The 24369-nt window shown below is 42.7% G+C and overlaps 1 protein-coding gene across 1 annotated transcript in view; it reads right to left on the minus strand.

Annotated features, from left to right (window-relative positions):
- PAH (phenylalanine hydroxylase) overlaps positions 1 to 24369 on the minus strand; it is a 90505-nt gene that overhangs the window by 16924 nt on the left and 49212 nt on the right. Inside the window, exons 5-6 of the mRNA XM_061417111.1 lie at positions 14102 to 14169; positions 2644 to 2840 (exon numbers count right to left, since the gene is read on the minus strand). Coding sequence (XP_061273095.1) covers positions 2644 to 2840; positions 14102 to 14169 — 265 coding nt within the window. The remainder of the gene's footprint in view (positions 1 to 2643; positions 2841 to 14101; positions 14170 to 24369) is intronic.

A 24369-nucleotide genomic window follows, 5' to 3' on the forward strand; every position in this document is an offset into this window, starting at 1 on the left:
AAGTGAAGTCGCTCAGTCGTGTCCAACTCTTAGGGACCCCATGGACTGCAGCCCACCAGGCTCCTCCGTCCATAGGATTTTCCAGGCAAGAGTACTGGAGTGGGGTGCCATCGCCTTCTCCATAGTAATAGCTAACACTGTATCATACCCACCATGTGTCAGACACAGGTTTAAGCACTTTATATACACGAATTAATCCTCATCGTAACTCTAGGAGGTAGAGCTCCTATTCTCTGCACTTTACAGATGGGGGACCTGAGAAGATGCAGCGATTAAAGCTCTGCCCAAGGTCACAGCTACCAGCACTCTGGCTTCAGAGTCTGTTTCTATAATCGCTACTTGATGCTTCTCTTCTACTGCTCATGGGGTTCTCAAGGCAAGAATTCTGAAGTGGTTTGCCATTGCCTTCTCCAATGGGCATCTGGTCCCATCACTTCATGGCAGATAGATGGGGAAACGATGGAAACAGTTAGACATTTTATTTTCTTGGGCTCCAAAATCACTGCAGATGGTGACTGCAGCCATGAAATTAAAAGAAGCTTGCTCCTTGGAATAAAAGCTATGATCAACCTAGACAGCATATTAAAAAGCAGAGACACTACTTTGCCAACAAAGGCCTGTCTAGTCAAAGTTATGGTTTTTCCAGTACTCGTGTATGGATGTGAGAGCTGGACTATAAAAAAGGCTGAGCACTGAAGAATTGATGCTTTTGAACTGGGGTGTTAGAGAAGACTCTTGAGAGTCCCTTGGACTGCAAGGAGATCCAACCAGTCCATCCTAAAGGAAATCAGTCCTGGATATTCATTGGAAGGACTGATGCTGAAGCTGAAACTCCAATACACTGGCCACCTGATGTGAAGAGCTGACTCATTGGAAAAGACCCTAATGCTGGGAAAGATTGAAGGCAGGAGGAGAAGGGGACAAAAGAGGATGAGATGGTTGGATGGCTTCACTGACTCAATGGACAGGAGTTTGAGCAAGCCTGGGAGTTCATGATGGACAGGGAAGACTGGCATACTGCAGTCCACGGGGTTGCAAAGAGTCAGACACAACTGGGCAACTGAACTGAACTGTACTTCTCTCCTAGGCACTGGTGCAGTATATAGTCCACTGGCTTCCCTGGTTACTCAGATGGTAAAGAATTTATGTGTAGCACTGAAGACCCAGGTTCGATCCCTGGGTTGGGAAGATCCCCTGGAGGAGGGCATGGCAACCCACTCCAGTATTCTTGCCTGGAGAATCCCTGTGGACAGAGGAGCCTGGAGGGCTATAGCCCATGGGGTTGTAAAGACTCGGACACAACTGGAATGACTTAGCACATACTTCTTTCCCACCCCCACCTGCCACCCCACAAATTGGTGGCACAATGGTAAAGAATCCAGCTGCCAATGCAGGAGACATGGGTTCAATCCCAGAGTCAGGAAGACCCCCTGGAGGAGGAAATGGCAACCCACTCCAGTATTCTTGCCTGGAAAATTCCATGGACAGAGGAGCCTGATGGGCTACAGTCTTTGGGGTTGCAAAACAGTCAGACATGACTGAGCACACACACACACACAACTGCTAGCATTGCTGTTGTATTCTTCTTGTTATTGGCCATAGCAACACAGGTAATTAGCCAAAGAATATCTTTAAGACTCCTTTGTCCCTTGGCTTATGTGTCTTAGACCCTCAGGTTGAAGTTCATTTTGCTTGAGCCCTGCTCTTCTCTTTATCTGAATAGTAAAGACTCTAAATAGAAGGGATTCAAAAGGTCATCCAACTCACTCCCCATCTAGTCCAGCTCCCACTTCCCTCCCTACTAGGTAGCTTCCCTGGCTTCTTGCCCTAGAGCTGGCCACATCGTCTCTGCATAGCTCTGAGGCATAGAAAACTCTTCCTTCTATAACCTATAACCTATAACCTGGTCTGTCTCCCTAATTTCCCACATTTTACCTAGCACATAGTAGGTGTTTAACATGTGTTGACTGTTTATCTTGGTTTTGCTGAGTCAACAGCTCCTGGCAGAAAAGAAAACACTTTTCTCCCCTGAAATGATGGGCAGGTCAGTTCAATCACCTGTTTACCTACTGAGTTACTCAGATTGCAATGCATCCCAAACTCAGTGAGCACCTACTACACATGAGTGCTAGGCTTTCACGTTCAGTATTTGATTTCATTCTCACAATTTACCTGTGAGAAAGACTAAATGGTGGATGGTCTCTATTTGACAAATGACTAATCTAAGGAAGGTTCTCCCAACTAGAGAGGATCAAAACAAGATTCCAAAGACCAGATAAATAGACAGGGCTCAGATCTCTTGGCACCAATAGTACATGTCTTACACAAATGCACACTGCAGCCAGCTCATAACATAGCAGGAGCTGCGGGGAGAACCCTGACTAGACACCTTGGGCTTTGAGTATTAGAAAAACCTTTCAGGGATATAAACATGGCAAAATCCACACCGGATGCCTTTTCTTGGATGACAGTGTTATACCGGTGGGGCCTGGCAGGGAGGCAGAGCCCAGCAGTGAAATATTCATTTTCCTGGGAAAATCAACCTGCCTGCATCAGCAAGAACACAATCACACTTGCCTAAATTTCCTTCTCTTCCCCTTTCCATCCCCAGCCCCCAATCTTTTGACCCAGATGTGCACTTACTCTGCAGAAACTGAGAAACCTCTTCGAGCTGGGGAATGTTATCTTCGCGGAAGCCGCAATACTTTTCCAGAAGGGGGAAAATGTGGTTGTGCTCATAGCAAGCATGGGTCTTATACAAGGACTTCAGGGTCCTGAACACCGTACCCCATGTTTTTTTTTCTTCCTCCGTGTATTCCACTCGAGGAATGGGCTGCCCACTAGGAAACAGACATGAAATATTTGTCAGCAGCAGGGCAGGTGCAGAGGAGAAGGTGAAGGAGCTTGGGCAGAGGGACATGGGTCCAAAGTCCATGAGCTGCCACCCCAGAAGACAGTGGATTTCCTATTTCATAAGTTACTTGAAAGAGGAAAATTCCACTTCTTGATATAGGAAATATTCATGTGACTTGGTTAAGCAAGGACAGAAGCTTGCAACCTTACCCACTGCACCAAGGATTTCTTCTCATTTGGGGAAACCACTGGGCTTTTCTGCTCTTCTATCTTCTACTCTTTACCAAGTGTGGAAATGCACTTACCTTCAGAAGTACATTTAACATTTAGCATTTAACATAAATGTGTAAAGTAGCAGGGATAGATAATAGGAGGATGGGGACTGAGACAAGTGAAGAATACATCCTCTTTCTGAACAAAAGCATCCAAGCTCAAGCAAAACAATAGTGTTTTGTATTGTCAACTAAAGCAACCATACCTGTGAGCTCAAGTGGATTTACTACATGTACCATGAGTTTGAGATCCCTTGTTGAGTGGGCATAAACTTGCTGGATTTGGTATTTCTGCCCCTAGGATGTTATAAGAATATTTAAATTCATGCTAGGTAAAAAATCTGCTTACCCAGCATCTGTTGCTATGACATAACAAAACTATGGAGAGTTTGCTAAAGTACATATATTGGACCTACCCCTCATGAACAGTATGCAAAGGCAAAATGATAGGATACTGAAAGAGGAACTCCCCAGGTCGGTAGGTGCCCAATATGCTACTGGAGATCAGTGGAGAAATAACTCCAGAAAGAATGAATGGACAGAGCCAAAGCAAAAACAATACCCAGTTGTGGATGTGACTGGTGATAGAACCAAGGTCCGATGCTGTAAAGAGCAATATTGCATAGGAACCTGGAATGTTAGGTCCATGAATCAAGGCGAATTGGAAGTGGTCAAACAGGAAATGGCAAGAGTGAACGTCAACTTTCTAGGAATCAGCAAACTAAAATGGACTGGAATGGGTGAATTTAACTCAGATGACCATTATATCTACTACTGCAGGCAGGAATTCCTTAGAAGAAATGGAGTAGCCATCATGGTCAACAAAAGAGTCTGAAATGCAGTACTTGGATGTAATCTCAAAAACCACAGAATGATCTCTGTTCATTTCCAAGGCAAAACATTCAATATCATGGTAATCCAAGTCTATGCCCCAACCAGTAACACTTAAGAAGCTGAAGTTGAACGGTTCTATGAAGACCTACAAGACCTTTTAGAACTAACACCCAAAAAAGATGTCCTTTTCATTATAGGGGACTGGAATGCAAAAGTAGGAAGTCAAGAAACACCTGGAGTAACAGGCAAATTTGGCCTTGGAGTATGGAATGAAGCAGGGCAAAGGCTAATAGAGTTCTGTCAAGAGAACGCACTGGTCATAGCAAACACCCTCTTCCAACAACACAAGAAAAGACTCTACCATGGATTTGGTCAACACCAAAATCAGATTGATTATATTCTTTGCAGCCAAAGATGGAGAAGCTCTATACAGTCAGCAAAAACAAGACCGGGAGCTGACTGTGGCTCAGATCATGAACTCCTTATTGCCAAATTCAGACTGAAATTGAAGAAAGTAGGGAAAACCACTAGACCATTCAGGTATGACCTAAATCAAATCCCTTATGATTATACAGTGGAAGTGAGACATAGATTTAAGGGCCTAGATCTGATAGATAGAGTGCCTGATGAACTATGGATGGAGGTTCGTGACACTGTACAGGAGATAGGGATCAAGACCAACCCCATGGAAAAGAAATGCAAAAAAGCAAAATGGCTGTCTGGGGAGGCCTTACAAATAGCTGTGAAAAGAAGAGAAGCGAAAAGCAAAGGAGAAAAGGAAAGATATAGGCATCTGAATGCAGAGTTCCAAAGAATAGCAAGAAGAGACAAGAAAGCCTTCTTCAGTGATCAATACAAAGAAATAGAGGAAAACAATAGAATGGGAAAGACTAGAGATCTCTTCAAGAAAATTAGAGATACCAAGGGAACATTTCATGCAAAGATGGGCTCGATAAAGGACAGAAATGGTATGGACTTAACAGAAACAGAAGATATTAAGAAGAGGTGGCAAGAATATACAGAAGAACTGTACAAAAAAGATCTTCACGACCAAGATAATCACGATGGTGTGATCACTGACCTAGAGCTAGACATCCTGGAATGTGAAGTCAAGTGGGCCTTAGAAAGCATCACTACGAACAAAGCTAGTGGAGGTGATGGAATTCCAGTTGAGCTATTTCAAATTCTGAAAGATGATGCTGTGAAAGTGCTGCACTCAATATGCCAGCAAATTTGGAAAACTCAGTAGTGGCCACAGGACTGGAAACGGTCAGTTTTCATTCCAATCCCAAAGAAAGGCAATGCCAAAGAATGCTCAAACTACTGCACAATTGCACTCATCTCACACACTAGTAAAGTAATGCTCAAAATTCTCTAAGTCAGGCTTCAGCAATACGTGAACCATGAACTTCCAGATGTTCAAGCTGGTTTTAGAAAAGGCAGAGGAACCAGAGACCAAATTGTCAACATCCACTGGATCATCGAAAAAGCAAGAGAGTTCCAGAAAAACATCTACTTCTGCTTTATTGACTATGCCAAAGCCTCTGACTGTGTGGATCACAATAAACTGTGGAAAATTCTGAAAGAGATGGGATACCAGACTACCTGACTGGCCTCTTGAGAAACCTATATGCAGGTCAGGAAGCAACAGTTAGAACTGGACATGGAACAACAGACTGGTTCCAAATAGGAAAAGGAGTACGTCAAGGCTGTATATTGTCACCCTGTTTATTTAACTTCTATGCAGAGTACATCATGAGAAACGCTGGGTTGGAAGAAGCACAAACTGGAACCAAGATCGCCGGGAGAAATATCAATAACCTCAGATATGCAGATGACACCACCCTTATGGCAGAAAGTGAAGAGGAACTAAAAAGCCTCTTGATGAAAGTGAAAGAGGAGAGTGAAAAAGTTGGCTTAAAACTCAACATTCAGAAAACGAAGATCATGGCATCTGGTCCCATCAGTTCATGGGAAATAGATGGGGAAACAGTGGAAACAGTGTCAGACTTTATTTTTCTGAGCTCCAAAATCACTGCAGATGGTGACTGCAGCCATGAAATTAAAAGACACTTACTCCTTGAAAGGAAAGTTATGACCAACCTAGATAGCATATTCAAAAGCAGAGACATTACTTTGCCAACAAAGGCCCGTCTAGTCAAGGCTATGGTTTTTCCATTGGTCATGTATGGATGTGAGAGGTGGACTGTGAAGAAAGCTGAGTGCCGAAGAATCGATGCTTTTGAACTGTGGTGCTGGAGAAGACTCTTGAGAGTCCCTAGGACTGCAAGGAGATCCAACCAGTCCATTCTAAAGGAGATCAGTCCTGGGTGTTCTTTGGAAGGAATGATGCTAAAGCTGAAACTCCAGTACTTTGGCTACCTCATGCGAAGAGTTGACTCATTGGAAAAGACTCTGATGCTGGGAGGGATTGGGGGCAGGAAGAGAAGGGGACGACAGAGGATAAGATGGCTGGATGGCATCACCAACTCAATGGACGTGAGTTTGAGTGAACTCTGGAGTTGGTGATGGATAGGGAAGCCTGGCGTGCTGCAATTCATGGGGTCACAAAGAGTCGGACACGACTGAGCAACTGAACTGAACCCCTCATATCCTGAACCTGTGAGGGAGGGGAGAGCCCAGGCTTCTGAATTCCAATATACTCCCAGGTGACACTCTATTATCCAAGCGTCATTAGTTCAAAAGGTCCTTTTGAAAACCAGCTAAGAGTGAGCCATATTCTGAACAGCAAAAAATGAAAACCAAACAAAGCCTGACTTCAAAGGCCCATGACTGTTCTCTGGGCTGCTGGCCTGTTTCCTAACAGGGTACACAGTGTCTGGGACAAGGCAAGACTGTTTACCTTAGAATTATAGATCGTCTTCAGGCTTGAAACTAGGTCCCTCTTGCCCTTTCAGAGTTGTAGCTCTTCCAAAGACATTAAAGCAAAGTCACTGTTATGTGCCATGAAATGATGGGCAGAGGGTAGGGGGAAAAGACCAATTTTTCTTTAAGAATTAAAAGCCCAGAGGGTCTATAATGGTGTTGGAACTGTGAAAAGAACACCATGGAAGACCTGCCTACAGAGGCACCATTGTTTCAGGGGTTAAGTGCTGACAAAGAGAAAAAATAGGCTTTGGAAAAGGTCAGAGGTAAGTAGACTTTGTTCTGCCATTGACTGAGTAGCCTCAGGCAATTTAGTAAACCTCTCTGAACCTATACAGCCAGGACATGGGCTAATAACAAGTAACTCTTTGGAGGGTATGGGGGAGAGGTAAGTGAAATGCTATGTATAAAGTACCTAACACTGGTGCTGACAAACAATACCATTGGATAGTTGGAAATTATCACTGTAACAGATTCTCATTTAGAAAGCAAAGTCTCTGCTATAAGAGCAACAAATTTTCAGGAGATTGTAACATACTAGGCAATGAGATATCCCCTCGGTTGACATTTGCTGTTCCAGAGTTCCATACCCATTCCCATTCTTCCAGTAAAGAACCCTTCTCCCCTCTCGGTCTGCAGGTTCAAGTAAAAGGAGACTCCACCCTTCCTACCTTCAGAGGGGGCATGTGACCAGGCCTGGCCTATTAGAGTGTCTCATTTCCCTGGCCACAGTGATTGGCTGAGAGATAGGCCCATTTCCTGATCAGAGCCAATGAGACTCAGTGAAAGAACTTTTGTTGATTCTGTTGAAAAGAGATAGAACCTTTGGCCAGATTGTGGTGTCAGCCTAGAGGTGCTAGGTTCACTTCTGAGAGAGATAAGGCCAGTGCCTCAGAGCAAGGTCACTACAGAGGACACCAGAGTCAGGGGGAAGGAAGGAGAATGAGATGTGGAGTCCTAGATCCACCTCAACTATTCCCTTTACACTTTGTACTTATAGGAGCCAATAAAACACCCCTTTTGTTTCAGTTCAATTGTGGCTAAAAGATAAAAATTCTTATAGTCCATTTAGCATATTCTTTGATAAAATTCTAAAGTTTAAGCCCCACTCCAGAAACAATCAAACTCTGCAGCAGCTGCCTTCTAAGTGGTTCTAGACACAATCCCTAGCTCCATCTTTGACTTGGTACTTTGAATCTCTACTGTCATAGGGTCTCCTAGGTTTGTGTATTCATTCAACAAATATTTATTGAACACCCATGATGTTCTGGGAATATTTATTGTTGTTTAGTCACTAAATCACGTGACCTTGCTAGGCTCCTCTATCCATCCATGGTCTACTTAGGAATTAAATTCTGCACATTTGCTTCCATCTTCTTCTACCAAGAGACCTAGGTTACACAAGATCCTCAGTCTTTGAATATATCATCAATTATTTTACCAAACTATGATCTCATGAAGTAAAATAAACCAAGATATTTGAGGGAAAGTATTAATTTGGCTTGAAATAAAAATTGTCAATTTAGCTTGAAATAAGATTTCAGCCCATTGGGATCTCTCTTCCAAAAAAAATTAAACAAAAACAAAACCGTATTTTAAGGAGAAGATACTGGTTTTGAATTATTCCATCAACCAAAGATGGCATTCAAAATAATCCAGCACCTATAGTCCAGGAAAGTATCAGCTTCCTCACTCAGTCTTATTTTACACCAAGTCCCCATACATGTAATCATTACCAAGGCAAATAATTTGGTACCCCTAAACACAAGAGTAATTTGACAGCGCCTCTTCAAACTGATGTTTTAAGACTTTTGCTAAATATTCTTAGGGAGGAGCCAGAGCATCCCATGGTGGATGGGCCAAGAAGAGGTTGCTAACAGGGTTTAGCTGCTTTCTGACTGCCTCCAGTAATTCAGTTCTGGACCCAAATATACATCTTACAACAAAAGTCCTGTTTTAACCATACCTACCCTCCCGTTCACTTTCCTCATTCTCTTGGGCTGATAAACTCCTACTCCATCTTCAGTTCTCAGTCTAAATGTCACTTCCTCTAACCAATACCCTCCAGTCAGAATTAAAGTTCCTAATTATATGGCCTTGTGACACCCGTGTTTTGACTTTGGTCATACGGATCGCATGTATTGTTCTTTCTGTCATTGTCTGTCTTTCTCAATAATCCCCAGAGGATATGGAGTTTGTTGGTCTTGCTCTTGGCATGTGTCCTGGAAGAGAGTAAACACATTGGATCAACTGATCCTGTGAGTCTATGACTCAAGGGGCAGGATTTTGACCTCCATGTGGGAGGATGACTGGGAAGGTGCTAGAGGCCAGAATGTGGGGCTGTTTGGCATGGAGGCTGGCAGAGCCCAAGGAAGAGGGTCAAAACTGGGTCTTGAAAGGCATGATGATTTCTGGGGTAGGAGGAGGAGGCCAGAGGAGACAGATGAAGCCTGAAGGAGGAGGAAGGAAGGAAGGAAACCTTCAGAGAGCAGAACAGAGTTTATTCTCCTTACTGACAGAAGTTCTGTTCCATCAAGACACCATGAACTCTGAGTAAGTGAACACTGAACCGCTGCTCCTATGTGAAATGCAGGACCCAGATCACATTTTCAACTCATAATCCCAACCTTGTCTTGCATGTACCTTTGTTTAAAGACACCTTACTTAATGTATGGTTAATTCATTCACACTGAACTCACAGCCAGCAGCACTACAGCCCAGTCCTGAAGGAAGCATATCGAACACACATTTTTCCCATTAGGCATGTCAGAGCCATCCTGTACTCAAGACCATGAGACAGAATTTCAGCTCTATGCTGGAGGGCCATTTTAAACAACAAAATTACCAACCAAAAGAACAAAAAGTCAACAAACATGGCTCTAAAGAGACCGCAAAAGAAACACTTGTTTACAGTAGAAAAGCCGAAACAACAAGGCAGTGTTGCCTTGTTTGACCTCAGTTGGGAACTGATGCATCAGGAGACTCACATTTTTCCTTGCTCTGCACATATCTGGGGGTGAGTGTGGAAATCCCTTGTGTTTGCAGGGGTCTCAAATCAATGTAAGCAAGTAACCTTCAAAGAATGAGAATCAACTGTAACAGATGTTGAGATAAAAGACAAAAGCAAAGAAGGAAGGGATGGAAAACAGCATCAGAAGTTCAAAAGAGATGAGCGGAGATGAGGTCAGAAACAGGCTTTAAATTGGAGGACAAGTTCAGTCCCTAATGAGAGATATGCCCTTCAGTACATCACTTAACCATTTGGGGTTCATCTATATGAGGTGATTCCCTGGTACCTCAGCTGGTAAAGAATGTGCCTGCAATGTGGGAGACATGGGTTTGTTCCCTGGGTTGGAAAGATCCCCTGGAGAAGGGAATGGCAAACCACTCCAGCATTCTTGCCTTGAGAATTCCATAAACAGAGGAGCCTGGGAGGTTCATGGGATCACAAAGAATTGGATGCGGCTGAGTGACTTTCACTTCACTATTCAGTTCAGTCACTCAGTCATGTCCAGCTCTTTGTGACTCCATGGACTGGAGCATGCCATACTTCCCTAACCTTCACCGACTCCCGGCATTTGCTCAAACTCCTGTCCATCTAGTCAGTGATGCTATCCAACCATCTCACCCTCTGTCATCCCTTTCTCCTTCTGCCTTCAATCTTTCCCAGCATCAGGGTCTTTTCCAAAGTATTGGAGTTTCCGCTTTAGCATCAGTCCTTCCAATGAATATTTAGGACCGATTTCCTTTATTATTGACTGGTTTAATCTCCTTGCTATCCAAGAGACTCTCAGGAGTCTTCTCCAACACTACAGTTGAGAAGCATCAGTTCTTCAGTGCTCAGCTTTCTTTACAGTCCAACTCTCACATCCATACTTGATTAATGGAAAAACCATAGCTTTCACTGGATGGACATTTGTTGGTAAAGCAATGTCTCTACCTTTTAATATGCTGTCTAGGTTTGTCATATATTTTCTTCCAAAGAGCAAGTGTCTTTTAATTTCACCTCACTACACGAGGTGAAAGCACTACATGAAGTGAATTTCACTTCACTAAATCCTAAAAGATGATGCTTTGAAAGTGCTGCACTCAACATGCCAGCACATTTGGAACTCAGAAGTGGCCACAGGACTAGAAAAGGTCAGTTTTCATTTCAATCCTAAAGAAAGGCAATGCCAAAGAATGCTCAAACTACTGCACAATTGCACTCATCTTCCACGCTAGTAAAGTAATGCTCAAAATTCTCCAAGCCAGGCTTCAGCAATACGTGAACCGTGAACTTCCAGATGTTCAAGCTGGTTTTACAAAGGCAGAGGAACCAGAGATTAAATTGCCAACATCTGCTGGATCAGAAAAAGCAAGAGAGTTCCAGAAAAAAATCTACTCCTGCTTTATTGACTATGCCAAAGTCTTTGAGTGTGTGGCTCTCAATAAACTGGAAAATTCTGAAGGAGATAGGAATACCAGACCACCTGACCTGCCTCTTGAGAAACCTGTATGCAGGTCAGGAAGCAACAGTTAGAAGTGGACATGGAACAACAGACTGGTTCCAAATAGGAAAAAGAGTACATCAAGGCTGTATATTGTCACCCTGCTTATTTAACTTGTATGCAGAGTAGATCATGAGAAACGCTGAGCTGGAAGAAGCACAAGCTGGAATCAAGATCGCCGGGAGAAATATCAATAACCTCAGACATGCAGATGACACCACCCTGATGGCAGAAAGTGAAGAACTAAAGAGCCTCTTGATGAAAGTGACAGAGGAGAGTAAAAATGTTGGCTTAAAGCTCAACATTCAGAAAACTAAGATCATGGCATCCGGTCCCATCACTTCATGGGAAATAGATGGGGAAACAGTGGAAACAGTGGCTGAGTTTATTTTGGGGGGGCTCCACAATCACTGCAGATGGTGACTGTAGCCATGAAATTAAAAGACGCTTACTCCTTGGAAGAAAAGTTATGACCAACCTAGACAGCATATTCAAAAGCAGAGACATTACTTTGCCAACAAAGGTCCATCTAGTCAAGGCTATGGTTTTTCCAGTGGTCATGTATGGATGTGAGAGTTGGACTATAATGAAAGCTGCTGCTGCTGCTGCTAAGTCACTTCAGTCGTGTCTGACTCTGTGCGACCCCATAGACGGCAGCCCACCAGGCTCCCCCGTCCCTGGGATTCTCCAGGCAAGAACATTGGAGTGGGTTGACATTTCCTTCTCCAATGCATGAAAGTGAAAAGTGAAAGTGAAGTCACTCAGTCGTGTCCTACTCTTAGCAACCCCATGGACTGCAGCCTACCAGGCTCCTCCGTCCATAGGATTTTCCAGGCAAGAGTACTGGAGTGGGGTGCCATTGCCTTCTCCAATGAAAGCTGAGCACCGAAGAATTGATGCTTTTGAACTGTGGTGTTGGAGAAGACTCTTGAGAGTCCCTTGGACTGCAAGGAGATCCAACCAGTCCATCCTTAAGGAGATCAGTCCTGGGTGTTCATTGGAAGGACTGATGTTGAAGCTGAAATTCCAATACTTTGGTCACCTAATTCGAAGAGCTGACTCATTTGAAAAGACCCTGATGCTGGGAAAGATTGAGGGCAGGAAGAGAAGGGGATAACAAATGATGGTTGGATGACATCACTGACTCAATGGACATGAGTTTGGGAAGACTCTGGCCATTGGTGATGGACAGGGAGGCCTGGCGTGCTGCGGTTCATGGGGTCACAAAGAGTCAGACACGACTGAGTGACTAAACTGAACTGAACTGAACTGAACATGAGGTATAAAACTGCCTGAAAATACCTGGTGTGCCTTTGAGTACCAGCCATCTCTGGATGGGTTTCAGTAGCCAGTTTAACTCATGATCATCCAGAATCATGAGGCATTCAACCAATTCCACACTTATTCACCAGGTATAATATTTTTATGGAAAAGAGGTGGTTTGAGTTTCTCCCCCTCAAGTCCCAACAGCCAAGAAGGAGTGAATGCACCCCGTAAGCAGCTCCTTGGACATCAGGAGAAGTGTGGTCTCCTGACTTGGAGACTCCCCAGACACTCAAGGAAGTGGTTGAGAATGACTTTGTGGTTAAAAAAGCCTGAGTTCAAAACCAGGCTCTGCCACCTTCCAGTTCTATGACTTTGGCAAGTTATTTACTGGGATATTCTAAAGCTTTAGTTTTTTCATCTGAAAAATGGGGAGTTATTATTAAGACTAAATGAAATTATGCACATTAAGCATTTAGCAAAGCCCCAGACATAACAAGGAGATTAAAAATGACCTATTATTATTGACTATCTGAAGAAGGACTCTTGTCTGTGTCTGATGTGTCCACCTGACCATGCTGGGGTCATGATGGGGACACGGGAGAGAGGTCACCACATTCTGTGATTCCTGCTTGCCACAAGCCAAAGTCCAGCTGGGTCTAGACATGACTAAGGTCAGCACTGTTCTGGATCTTTCTACTACCAGGATTCATTCAGATAAAGAAATTTTCTCTGGAAGCCTTTCCCTTGTGAAGGTCGTTTTTATTCTGTATACAAAGCGTTAGCATCTCCTTTATCTTCCCCATATTCTAGCAAAGCTGTTAAAGTCCCATCACCTCATGTTCTAAACCCTGTATGTTTCTTCTTGAGCACGTCTTTTCTCAAACCCTTAACTCAGGAATGGAGCTCAGGTCCCGAAACACTAAGTTTCTCATGGGAGCATTTCTGTAGTTCCCAAGAACTCAAAATAGCAAAACAATTCTCTTCCCAAATAACATTTAATATTTGCATTTTCCTCTGGCTAAAATCTGGCAGAATCCCAGAGAGAAAAAAATAAACTCATTCTAAAATTGCCCTTCGCATCTGGGTCAGATCAGATAAAAGTAGAACCCTGAGGCTTGGCTCTCCTGAAACCTCCAATGATTCACTAATTCAGTAAAGCAGCCAACTCCTTCTTGAATGTAAATACTTCTTTCTCCTTTTTCCCGGTTTAATGCAGAAACACCAGAGGCTCTTTTATTCAGGACTGAGGCCTTTTATAATTATGTCAGATGTCACTGCGTAATTACACAACAAAGCTTGGGAGAGAGCTGGGCCCTGGTGTAGGGGGTAATATTGTTTTATCTCGTGGTGAATTTTTAAATGTGTGTTATTAAAGGGAGGATTTAAACGTACACAAACATACACAGAGGGAAGGATTCTCCAAGCTGGTATTTTCCAACTTTGGGCAAAGGAGAGTATGGTCTTCTCCCCATCCCCCACCAACACACAGAGCAGACTTACTGTCTATAGTTGTAGGCAATGTCAGCGAATTGCTTCCGTCTTGCTCGGTATACAGGATCTTTAAATCCCTGGGAAGAAAGGAGACACTTTATTTCTTCAGGCTTTGAAACCTGGCCTATCTACACATGCTTTGAATGGAGGCCTTTGACCACTGACACTTCATCTCGCCTTCCCCTGATTATACTCTGAAAATAAAGTCTCAGTTAATCTGAGCATAAATTGTCCCATAAGATATCATGAGTGACACATTACTAGCCACGCTTTCAATTCAATGCGAGCTCTGCGTTGGGATTCCTAAGCACAAATGGTGTCTGGGTTTTAAAGAAATCTCATCTATAGCATTTCTAATCTATAAATGTGCTAAATTAGGCAGAGTTCTTAGGGTAAATGTCTAGGAAGAAGATAGACAACAGCCACTCAAGTCCTGACCAATGGTATGAGTCCAGCACTGTCTCCTAACTTCTTAACAGACTAACAGGTAAACGCTTACTGGTATTGCAATCTTTAAAAATACCATTTACTCAGTGTCTATTATGTGCCAGTCTGTGCATGCTAGGAGTTTATAACTCTCACAAGAAACATGTAAGGTAAACCAGTGTGATGATCCCTTTCTTTCCAGAATAAACAGTGGTTCAGAGAAGAGCAGTCCAGTAAAGTTAGGATTTGAATCACTCAGTTCCATACTCTTTTCACTTCACTTCAGGAAATATCAACCTTTACAACTTGGCAGGGGCCTGACTAACTAAGATTCTGCCCCAGGGCATAAACAGGATACTAGTTTCTCCTCTGAGGCTGACTTGCAGGCAGCCTTTCCCCAGCAATTTGTAAACATTTCTGAATGAAAAGAGGCCAAGTGTGTCTTTCAGCGTCGAGGGTTGGGGGAGGTCACATCTTAGAGTTGGAGATGATCCCAATTGGTTAAAAGGACATTTTCCTTATGTTTTCTTCTTGGAGTTTTATCATTTCAGGTCTTAATTTAATGCATTTCAAGTTCATTTTTTGAGTGGTGTAAGACAGGGTCTAATTTCATTCTTTTGCGTATGAATGTCCAGTTTTCCCAACACCATCTACGGAAGAGACTATCCTTTCCCATTGAGTATTCTTCACTCCCTTATCAAACACTAGTTGACTATATGTGCATGAGTCTATTTCCAGGCTCTTAATCTGTCCCATTACTTCATCTGTCTGTTTTTATGCCCATATTAAAATGTTCTGATTGCTATAGCTTTGTAATATAGCTTGAAATCAGGGCATGTCATTCCTCTAGCTTTGTTCTTTCTCAGGATTGCTCCTTGACCTTGGCCTAGAAAATGAATTTTTGAATATGACACCAAAAGCAAAAGTAAGTAAGTGGGACTACATCAAACAGAAAAGCTTCTGCACAGCAAAAGGAACAATTAACCAAATGAAAAGGCAGTCAATAAAATAGGAGAAAATATTTGCAAACTCTTCATCAGCTGAGGAATTAATATCCAAAATATACAAGAAACTCAAACAATAGACAAAAATCAAATAGTCTGATTTAAAAATAGTCAGAGGATCAGAACAGGCATTTTTCCAAAGAAGATATACAAATGGCCAACAGGTACATGAAGAGATGCTCAACATTACTAATCATCAGTAAGATGAAACTAAAATCACAATGAGCTATTACTTCATATCTGTTAGAGGGATTGGGGGCAGGAGGAGAAGGGGATGACAGAGGATGAAATGGCTGGATGGCATCACTGACTCGATGGACGTGAGTCTGAGTGAACTCCAGGAGTTGGTGATGGACAGGGAGGCCTGGCGTGCTGCGATTCATGGGGTCGCGAAGAGTCGGACAACACTGAGTGACTGATCTGATCTGATTATCAAAAAGATGAGTGTTGGCAAGAATGTGGAGAAAAGGAACCCTTTGTGTACTACTGATGGGAATGTAAATTGGTATAACTACTTTGGAAAACAGTACAGAGGTTCCTCAAAAAATTAAAAATGGAACTGCTATATGATCCAGCAATCCTACTTGTATGTATATATCCAAAGGAAATAAACTCACTCTTAGAGAGGTACCTGCACCTCTATGTCCACTGCATCCCCATTCAAACAGTCAAGATACAGAAATAAATGAAGTGTTCGCTGACAGATAAATGGATAAAGAAAATGTGGTACATATATACAAAGAGAAGGAAAAACCTTCTGACAACATGGGTGGAACTTGAGAGCATTTTACTAAGTGAAATAAGTTAGAGAAAGACCAAGTACTGTATGACATCACTTATATGTGGAATCTAAAAAGGCCAAATTCATAGGCAGAAAGTAAATTGGTGGTTGCCAGAGGAGGAGAGTGGGAGAAACAGGGAGCTGTTGGTTAAAGGGTCAAACTTCAAGTTACAAGATGAACAAGTTCTAGGGATCTAATGTGCAGGATGATGACTATAGTTAAAATACTACTCTTTATACTTGAAAGCTGATAAGAGAGTAGATCTTAAATGTTTTCACCACAGGAAAAGAATGGTAATTATGTGAGAAGATAGAGGTGTTAACTGACCTTACATATGGTAATCATATTACAATATATATAGTAATCACATATGGCAATCATTTTAAAATATGCACACATATCAAATCAGTAGGTTGTAAGTCCAAACTTACATGATGCTGTATGCCAATTATATTTCAAAAAAGCTAGAAAAAAGACCATTTTCCAAAAAAATTTGATTGTAATCTGTATTTTAGTTAAACAAGATATCAGTGTCATCACTCTAGAACCTTGCTTTGTTCCCTCCAAGCATCTACCAATAAACCGTACCATCCATCACTTTAGCTTGCAATTTCTATGTCCCACCATCCCTCCAAACCAAGGCATTAATGAATCAACAACAAAGGTTTATGCCATGGAGAGTAATACTTAAAGACTCTTTTTAAAGGATAAGTATTCTCTGACTTTCAGATATTGTTTTCTGCTTCACTTGATTGGTTGGTTGGTTATTGTGTTCATGATGCTAAAGCTGAAACTCCAGTACTTTGGCCACCTCATGCGAAGAGTTGACTCACTGGAAAAGACTCTGATGCTGGGAGGGATTGGGGGCAGGAGGAGAATGGGATGACAGAGGATGAGGTGGCTGGATGGCATCACTGACTCGATGGACATGAGTCTGAGTGAACTCTGGGAGTTGGTGATGGATAGCGAGGCCTGGCGTGCTGCGATTCATGGGGTTGCAAAGAGTCGGACACGACTGAGCGACTGAACTGAACTGTTTTATAAAACCCAACTCCACCAGTAATTCCAAAGAACCAGGGGTCCATGTATATAATGTAGTTTCACTTGAGTATCCATAGCATACAGAGTCTGTTTGGCATATGGAAAGAACCACCAACACTTGTTAAAATAGACAAGGAAGAAAAGGATAAGGCGGAGGGAGGGATAAATAGAGGGGGAGAGAAAGGAAGGGGAGAAAGAAGTTCCCTAGTTTGTTTCCTAGGATATTTATAGTTCTTTTTTTGAGAAAAAGAAAAATCTAAATGTTTCCCACTGAAAAAGTAAAGTAAAATTTCCATATTATTTAGTTTTTCACTCCAAAACTAAATCTCAAATTAAGCAGTTATTCAGCTTAGAAAAGATTCCATTAAATAGTTATCACAAAGTATAACTATAGTGTTTTCCCTCAAGCACTGAATGATTTTAAATCATTAACTACAAGCAGGAAAGCTTAGGAATCTGAAAACTTAAAACTACTGCTAGACCCAGTTCTTCTGGATGAAAGTAAGTTGCTTTGGGACAATACAGTAAGAAAACTGGACTTCCCTGGCAGTGCACGGGTTAAGACTCCATACTTTCAGTGCAGGGGCCAAGGGCTCGGTCCCTGGTCAGGGAAAATCCCACATGCCCTGTGGTGTGTCCAAAAATAAATAAATAAAAATAAATTAAAGAAAATTGGATTCTATCATTTTATTTCCAAGCAGCGCTAACAAACACTTTGAGGAAACTGTCTACTGGGCTAAATGAAGAACACATCTCCAAACTTAAAGACTCAAAATTTAACCTTAATGCTTGTCAGTCATTAATGCTTGACTTACAGTCATCCTCACTACAAGTCCTGTTTAATGGCCATGGCTTTTCCCTGTCCCTAAATACAAAGCATAGGCACTTGTAAAGTTGCCTTGGAGAATATCTATTTTTATATTTTGATGTAGATATACAGAAAGTGAAGCCCATAGAGCCATTTGCCAAGGGGCCCTTAACTGCAGAAACAGCACCTCCACTTGGGTTTTCCTGTCCTGGCCAGGTGGTGAGATGTGGTTTGAAGTCTGAGATAGTTACCCAGGGAGAGGAGTGAAGAATTCAAATTCGCTTAACCGGTGGATTTCCACTTTATTATGATGTCTCCAGAATGGGATGCCCATGACAATTTCTCCTACCATTGGGCTTATTTTTCTTTTACCTTCAATGTATTTTGTCTAGGTAGTTTAAAGATTTCTCCACCAATTAAAAAAAAAAAAAAAGCTTAATATAACATTGTATTCCAATAGGTAGCAACTATGTCAGAGGGATTATTTAAATAGAACAAAAACAATGATAGAATAAATACACCCAAATCCAATCAATGGTATGAAATGGGAACTCTTATTCTTCCGTGCCACTTAGGCTTCTAAATGTATTTTTAATGTGTAAAAATACACAGTATTTTTTTTTTACTGTGAATGTGGGTTTCTTTTTCCTTCCTTTTTTTTTTTTTTTTGCATTTGGGTTTATTTTATTGTTTCATTTTTATTTATTTATTTGAAGTACAACTGATTTGCAATATCATGTTAATTTCAGGTATATGGCACAATGATTCAGTTATACATTTATATATATGTATAACTGAATAAATATACATACATATCTTTTTCAGATTTTCCCCTTATAGGTTATTACAAAATATTAAGTATAGCTCCCTGTGCTATATAGTAGGTCCTTGTTAGTTATCTATTTTATATATAGCAGTGTGTATATGTCAGTCTCTGGTGGCTCAGTGGAAAAGAATCTGCCTGCCAATGCAGGAGACACAGGTTCAATCCCTAGGTCGGGAAGCTCCCATAGAGAAGGAAATGGCAACCCACTCCAGTTGCCTGGACAGAGGAGATTGGCGGGCTACCATCACAAAAGAGACAGGTCATCACAAAAGAGCTGGACACAATGTAGTGACTAAACAACAACAACATATGTTAATCCCGACTTGAAAATTTATCTTGGCATGCATGCTCAGTCACTTCAGCTGTGTCCAACTCTTTGCAAACATATGGGCTACAGGCGACCAGGCTTCTCTGTCCGCAGGATTCACGAGGCAAGAATACTGGAGTGGGTTGCCACACCCTCCTCCAGGGGATCTTCCTGACCCAGGGATTGAACCAGCGTCTCCTACACTGCAGGCGAATTCTTTACTGCTGAGCCACTGGGGAAGCCCAATTTATCTCTACCCCTTTTATAATTAGAAAAAAGGTAAAATAATATTAAAAACCCATCTCAAATCATTATGGGAATGGACAGAAGATTTATACAGTGAGCTATATCAACACATCCAAATATAATACTATATTTTATATTGCATAATATTTTATATATTATTATATGTTATTTATATAATTAGGTATACTAATATTTTATAAAAATTTTCTATATGGCAAGTTTTCTAACTATGGTCTTTTCCAACTTCAAGTTTCTAAGAAGTCCATTATCAATGTTCAAAGGAACCCTGCCAACTAGGCAGCACAGACTTTTGTTTTGTTACCAGCAAAAGAGATCTGCAGCCTGGAAGCCCACCTCTCAGGCATTTGGCCTTGCATCCCCTGGGCTGCCAGGTGGCCACAGGGCTCTGTGACCACGCAGAAGACACTCTGAATTAAGCTACAGTTGGTGATGACTAATCATCCCATCTCAATTTGGACTAATAGCAGCAATTTCGGTAGGACTGCATATAATTTATTTATAATCACCCTGTCTCAATTAAGCTAATAGCAGCAATTTTGGTTGCACTGCATGTAACCAAGTATGTTTTGACAGCAAAATATATTGTTGGTGAAAGAGTGGTGGGGGGAGGCAGAAGAGAGGCATAGTGGATGGGACGATGGTGAGAGAAGTCTACAGCATGCAAAGTCGTAACATCACCCGCAGTCCACCTGGAATCTCTCACCTTAATCTCAGCAATTTTTTTACTTGGGGTGTTGAATAGTATGATTTTGCTTCAGTAGGGCTGACTTATAGAAAGAATGCATGCATGCTAAGTCACTTCAGTCATGTCTGACTGTTTTCAACACTGTAGAATGTAGCCTGCCAGGTTCCTCTCTTCCATGGGATTCTCCAGTCAAGAATATTGGAGGAGGTTGCCATGCCCTCCTCCAGGGGATCTTCCTGACCTAGGGATCAAACCTTTGTCTCTGGAATTCCAGGCAGACTATTTACCGCTGAGCCACCGGGGAAGCCCTTAAAGAAGATTCAGTTCAGTTCAGTCGCTCAGTCGTGTCCAACTATTTTCGACCCCATGAATCGCAGCACGCCAGGCCTCCCTGTCCATCACCAACTCCTGGAGTTCACTCAGACTCACGTCCATCGAGTCAGTGATGCCATCCAGCCATCTCATCCTCTGTCATCCCCTTCTCCTCCTGCCCCCAATCCCTCCAGCTTTTCCAATGAGTCAACTCTTCACATGAGGTGGCCAAAGTACTGCAGTTTCAGCTTTAGCATCATTCCTTCCAAAGAAATCCCAGGGCTGATCTCCTTCAGAATGGACTTGTTGGGTCTCCTTGCAGTTCAAGGGACTCTCAAGAGTCTTCTCCAACACCACAGTTCAAAAGCATCAATTCTTCGGTGCTCAGCCTTCTTCACAGTCCAACTCTCACATCCATACACAGGAAAAACCATAGCCTTAACTAGACGGACCTTTAAGTTGCAAAACATTTATTTTATGATCAAGTTGCAAATGACTTCTGTCCAACAGAAAGCACTCGTGGTTGTGACTTTATTGTTTTATAGGACATTAATCATGTGTACCCATCTTTGTAATCTCATTCTAGCATCCCATTTTTCAATGACCATATGTTTTCATCTCTTATATCTTCCTTTGCACTGTCCTTGTCATGTTATTGATTCCCTTACTCCAGAGTTCATAGATCTTTGAGAGATGTTTACTATCTACCTGTGTGACAGTTGTTTTTAACTTTTTAAAAGTTATGCTTTGACAGAGCAGCTTAGTACAAGCACAAGGAGTCTTTGATGACTCAACTCTCTGACTGATCCTTAGAACAGACCTTGACAGGACCCTGGGGTGGAGAAGGTTGGATGGGCAAAGGAAAAGGGAAAGAGAAGTATTAGAAAGATAGTCCTGCTTTCAGGAAAGAGCAAGGCTCTTCTTGGAGAGCAGGGAAACTCAGCATCTATGTTCTGGAAATACTGAAAAGTAATTTGAGAGATTTAAATCAAGAAGTAGAAAGAGACACAGACAAGCAGTTGTATTGGCTAATGCTTTCCCCACCAGAAAGCCTCGCCTCATGCAGATCTTCAGTTTAGAAGCAGGTACAGGTGCCAGGATGGAGAAGGTGATGGCACCCCACTCCAGTACTCTTGCCTGGAAAATCCTATGGATGGAGGAGCCTGATAGGCTGCAGTCCATGGGGTTGCGAAGAGTTGGACACGACTGAGTGACTTCCCTTTCACTTTTCACTTTCATGCATTGGGGAAGGAAATGGCAACCCACTCCAGTGTTATTGCCTGGAGAATCCCAAGGATGGGGGAGCCTGGTGGGCTGCCATCTATGGGGTCGCACAGAGTCAGACACGACTGAAGCGACTTAGCAGCAGCATCAACAGGTGCCAGGAAAACTGGAAGAGGGACCTATGGGGTTAGGGTCTATGTGGCAGAGGCTGCTGATGGTCCCCAAGATCTGAGCCCTTTTGCTTTCAGACAGCATTACTAAACCACTGTTCCTGGTCTCTTTTTCAGGGAGTAGCAACCCTGTGACTGAGCTGCAGGCAGTGGAACTGAAGTGAAGGGATGTGAGTCACCTTTCATCCTGGACCATAAATACCTCCCAGGAGCAATTCTCCCATGCCTGGCAGAATGGAGACGGCTCCCAGGACCCAGATGAGGGTGCCGCTGCTAGATCGAAGGAGACTTGATCTCTGCAGGAGTGTGAGAGGAAACTTCCCTTTTGACCTACACTGGAAATGAACTTTTACTGGGTTAATTCATAGAGATTTGGGGGTCATATGATAAGCATTTGGCCCTCTTGATCAATACTTTGGTCACCTGATGGGAAGGGCCGACTCACTGGAAAAGACCCTGAGGCTGGGAAAGATTGAAGGCAAAAGGAGAAGAGGGAAGCAGAGGATGAGATGGTTGAATGGTGTCATGGACTCAATGGACATGAATCTGAGCAAACTCCAGGAGACAGTGAAAGACAGGGAAGCCTGGTGTCCATGGGGTTGCAAAGAGTCAGACACGACTTAGCAACTGAACAGCAACTATTGACCTTGTTACTAGAGGGCTCACCTCAGATCTCCCTCTTTCCAGAAGTCCTCCCAAACCATTCTAGTCCACAGGGACCTTAGAACTGATAGTATGTACTATCTCTTTAAATCTGATGTTTAATCATATACTTTGTGTGTTACGATTTTACCAAATGAAGAATTGATGCTTTTGAACTGTGGTGTTGGAGAAGACTCTTGAGAGTCCCTTGGACTGCAAGGAGATCCAACTAGTCCATCCTAAAGGAGATCAGTCCTGGGTGTTCATTGGCAGGACTGATTTTGAAGCTGAAACTCCAGTACTTTGGCCACCTGATACGAAGAGCTGACTCATTGGAAAAGACCCTGAGGTTGGGAAAGATTGAGGGCAGGAGGAGAATTGAGGGACGACAGAGAATGAGATGGTTGGATGGCATCATCGACTCAATGGACGTGGGTTTGGGTGGACTCCGGGAGTTGGTGATGGACAGGGAGGCCTGGCGTGCTGCGGTTTATGGGGTCTCAAAGAGTCAGACACAACTGAGTGACTGAACTGAACTGAACTGAACTCAAACTATGTTCCATGGAACACTACCATTCAAGATGGTGTTGCTAGGTATTCCATGAAAAGGGGGTTCCATGGGTAAATAAATTTAAGGAACATGAGGTTGAATGGGTTTCATTTTTATAGGATTTTCCAAACCTTCTAGTGAGATAATGGAACTTATAGATGCTTAAAATGAGAGTCTGGAATACAGACTTTATTCCTTGATCATGAGAATTTTTTTCAAAGACTACAATTTAAGAACTGTGCATATGACCATTAAAGAAGTCCTCTGAGGCAATGAATTTATTTCGAGCTGATACTGTGTTCAGAGTATAAAACTCAGTGCACCTAGTTCTGCAGCATCAGTATAAAAAACTTGACCAGGAGAAAGTGCTCAGGAGGAAGGCTTTAGGGAGGCCAAGGTATGTGAGCTGGGCCTTAAGATGAAAAGACAGGTTTGCCAGCAGGCAAAGAAGTGAGAGGATAAGAAAAAATATCCCAGAGAAAGGAAATGACATGAACAGGAGCACAGAGGCTGGGAGATGTCAGAGAAAGGAGAGTCCATTTTAGAAACGGGGATCAAACAGACCAATTTGGGATACTTCCCTGGTGACCCAGTGGCTAAGACTCTGTTCCCAATGCAGGGGGCCCCCCAGTTTGATCCCTGGTCAGGGCACTAGATCCCACAAGACCCAAAGCAACCAAATTAATTCATGATCTAAAAAACAATAACTAGACCCATTTGAATTCCGCCTGCGAGGCTGTATCCTAGCCCCCTCTGGCATCCGTTTGGGAAAATTGGACACCCCTCCCTGCTCTACCCCATGACCGAAGGCCTGTGGAGGGCAGAAGGAACCAGGTCTCACTAATCATTTCCAGCCCCTTTCCTCTCCAGCCTGGGACACAGTCCACATACATGTGAGGCCACACAGCCTGCTCGTCTGAGTTGTCTCCTCTGAAAATGAGAGAATTCAATCCTCCCAGGGAGGTTATAACATTGAAATTTTGAAAATGTGGGTAAAGCATTCAGCACAGCATCTGGCATACAGTCCTCACTGGAGAAACATTAGCTGTGGATGTTATTTGCTTAATCAATGTTTGTGGAAGGAAGGTGGGGTGAGGGGGAAGGCGGGAGAGAGCTGGGAGAAGAAGGCAGGTGAGCTGGCCCCTTCCACATTCCTGCTGAAAGGCAGGTGCCCTCTACCCTGCATTTTGGGAACAAGTCTTCCTTGTCCTCTTTTCTCAAGGGGCTGTTTTG

The sequence above is a fragment of the Bos javanicus genome, chromosome 5 (assembly GCF_032452875.1).
Source record: "Bos javanicus breed banteng chromosome 5, ARS-OSU_banteng_1.0, whole genome shotgun sequence".
Lineage (NCBI taxonomy): Eukaryota > Metazoa > Chordata > Mammalia > Artiodactyla > Bovidae > Bos > Bos javanicus.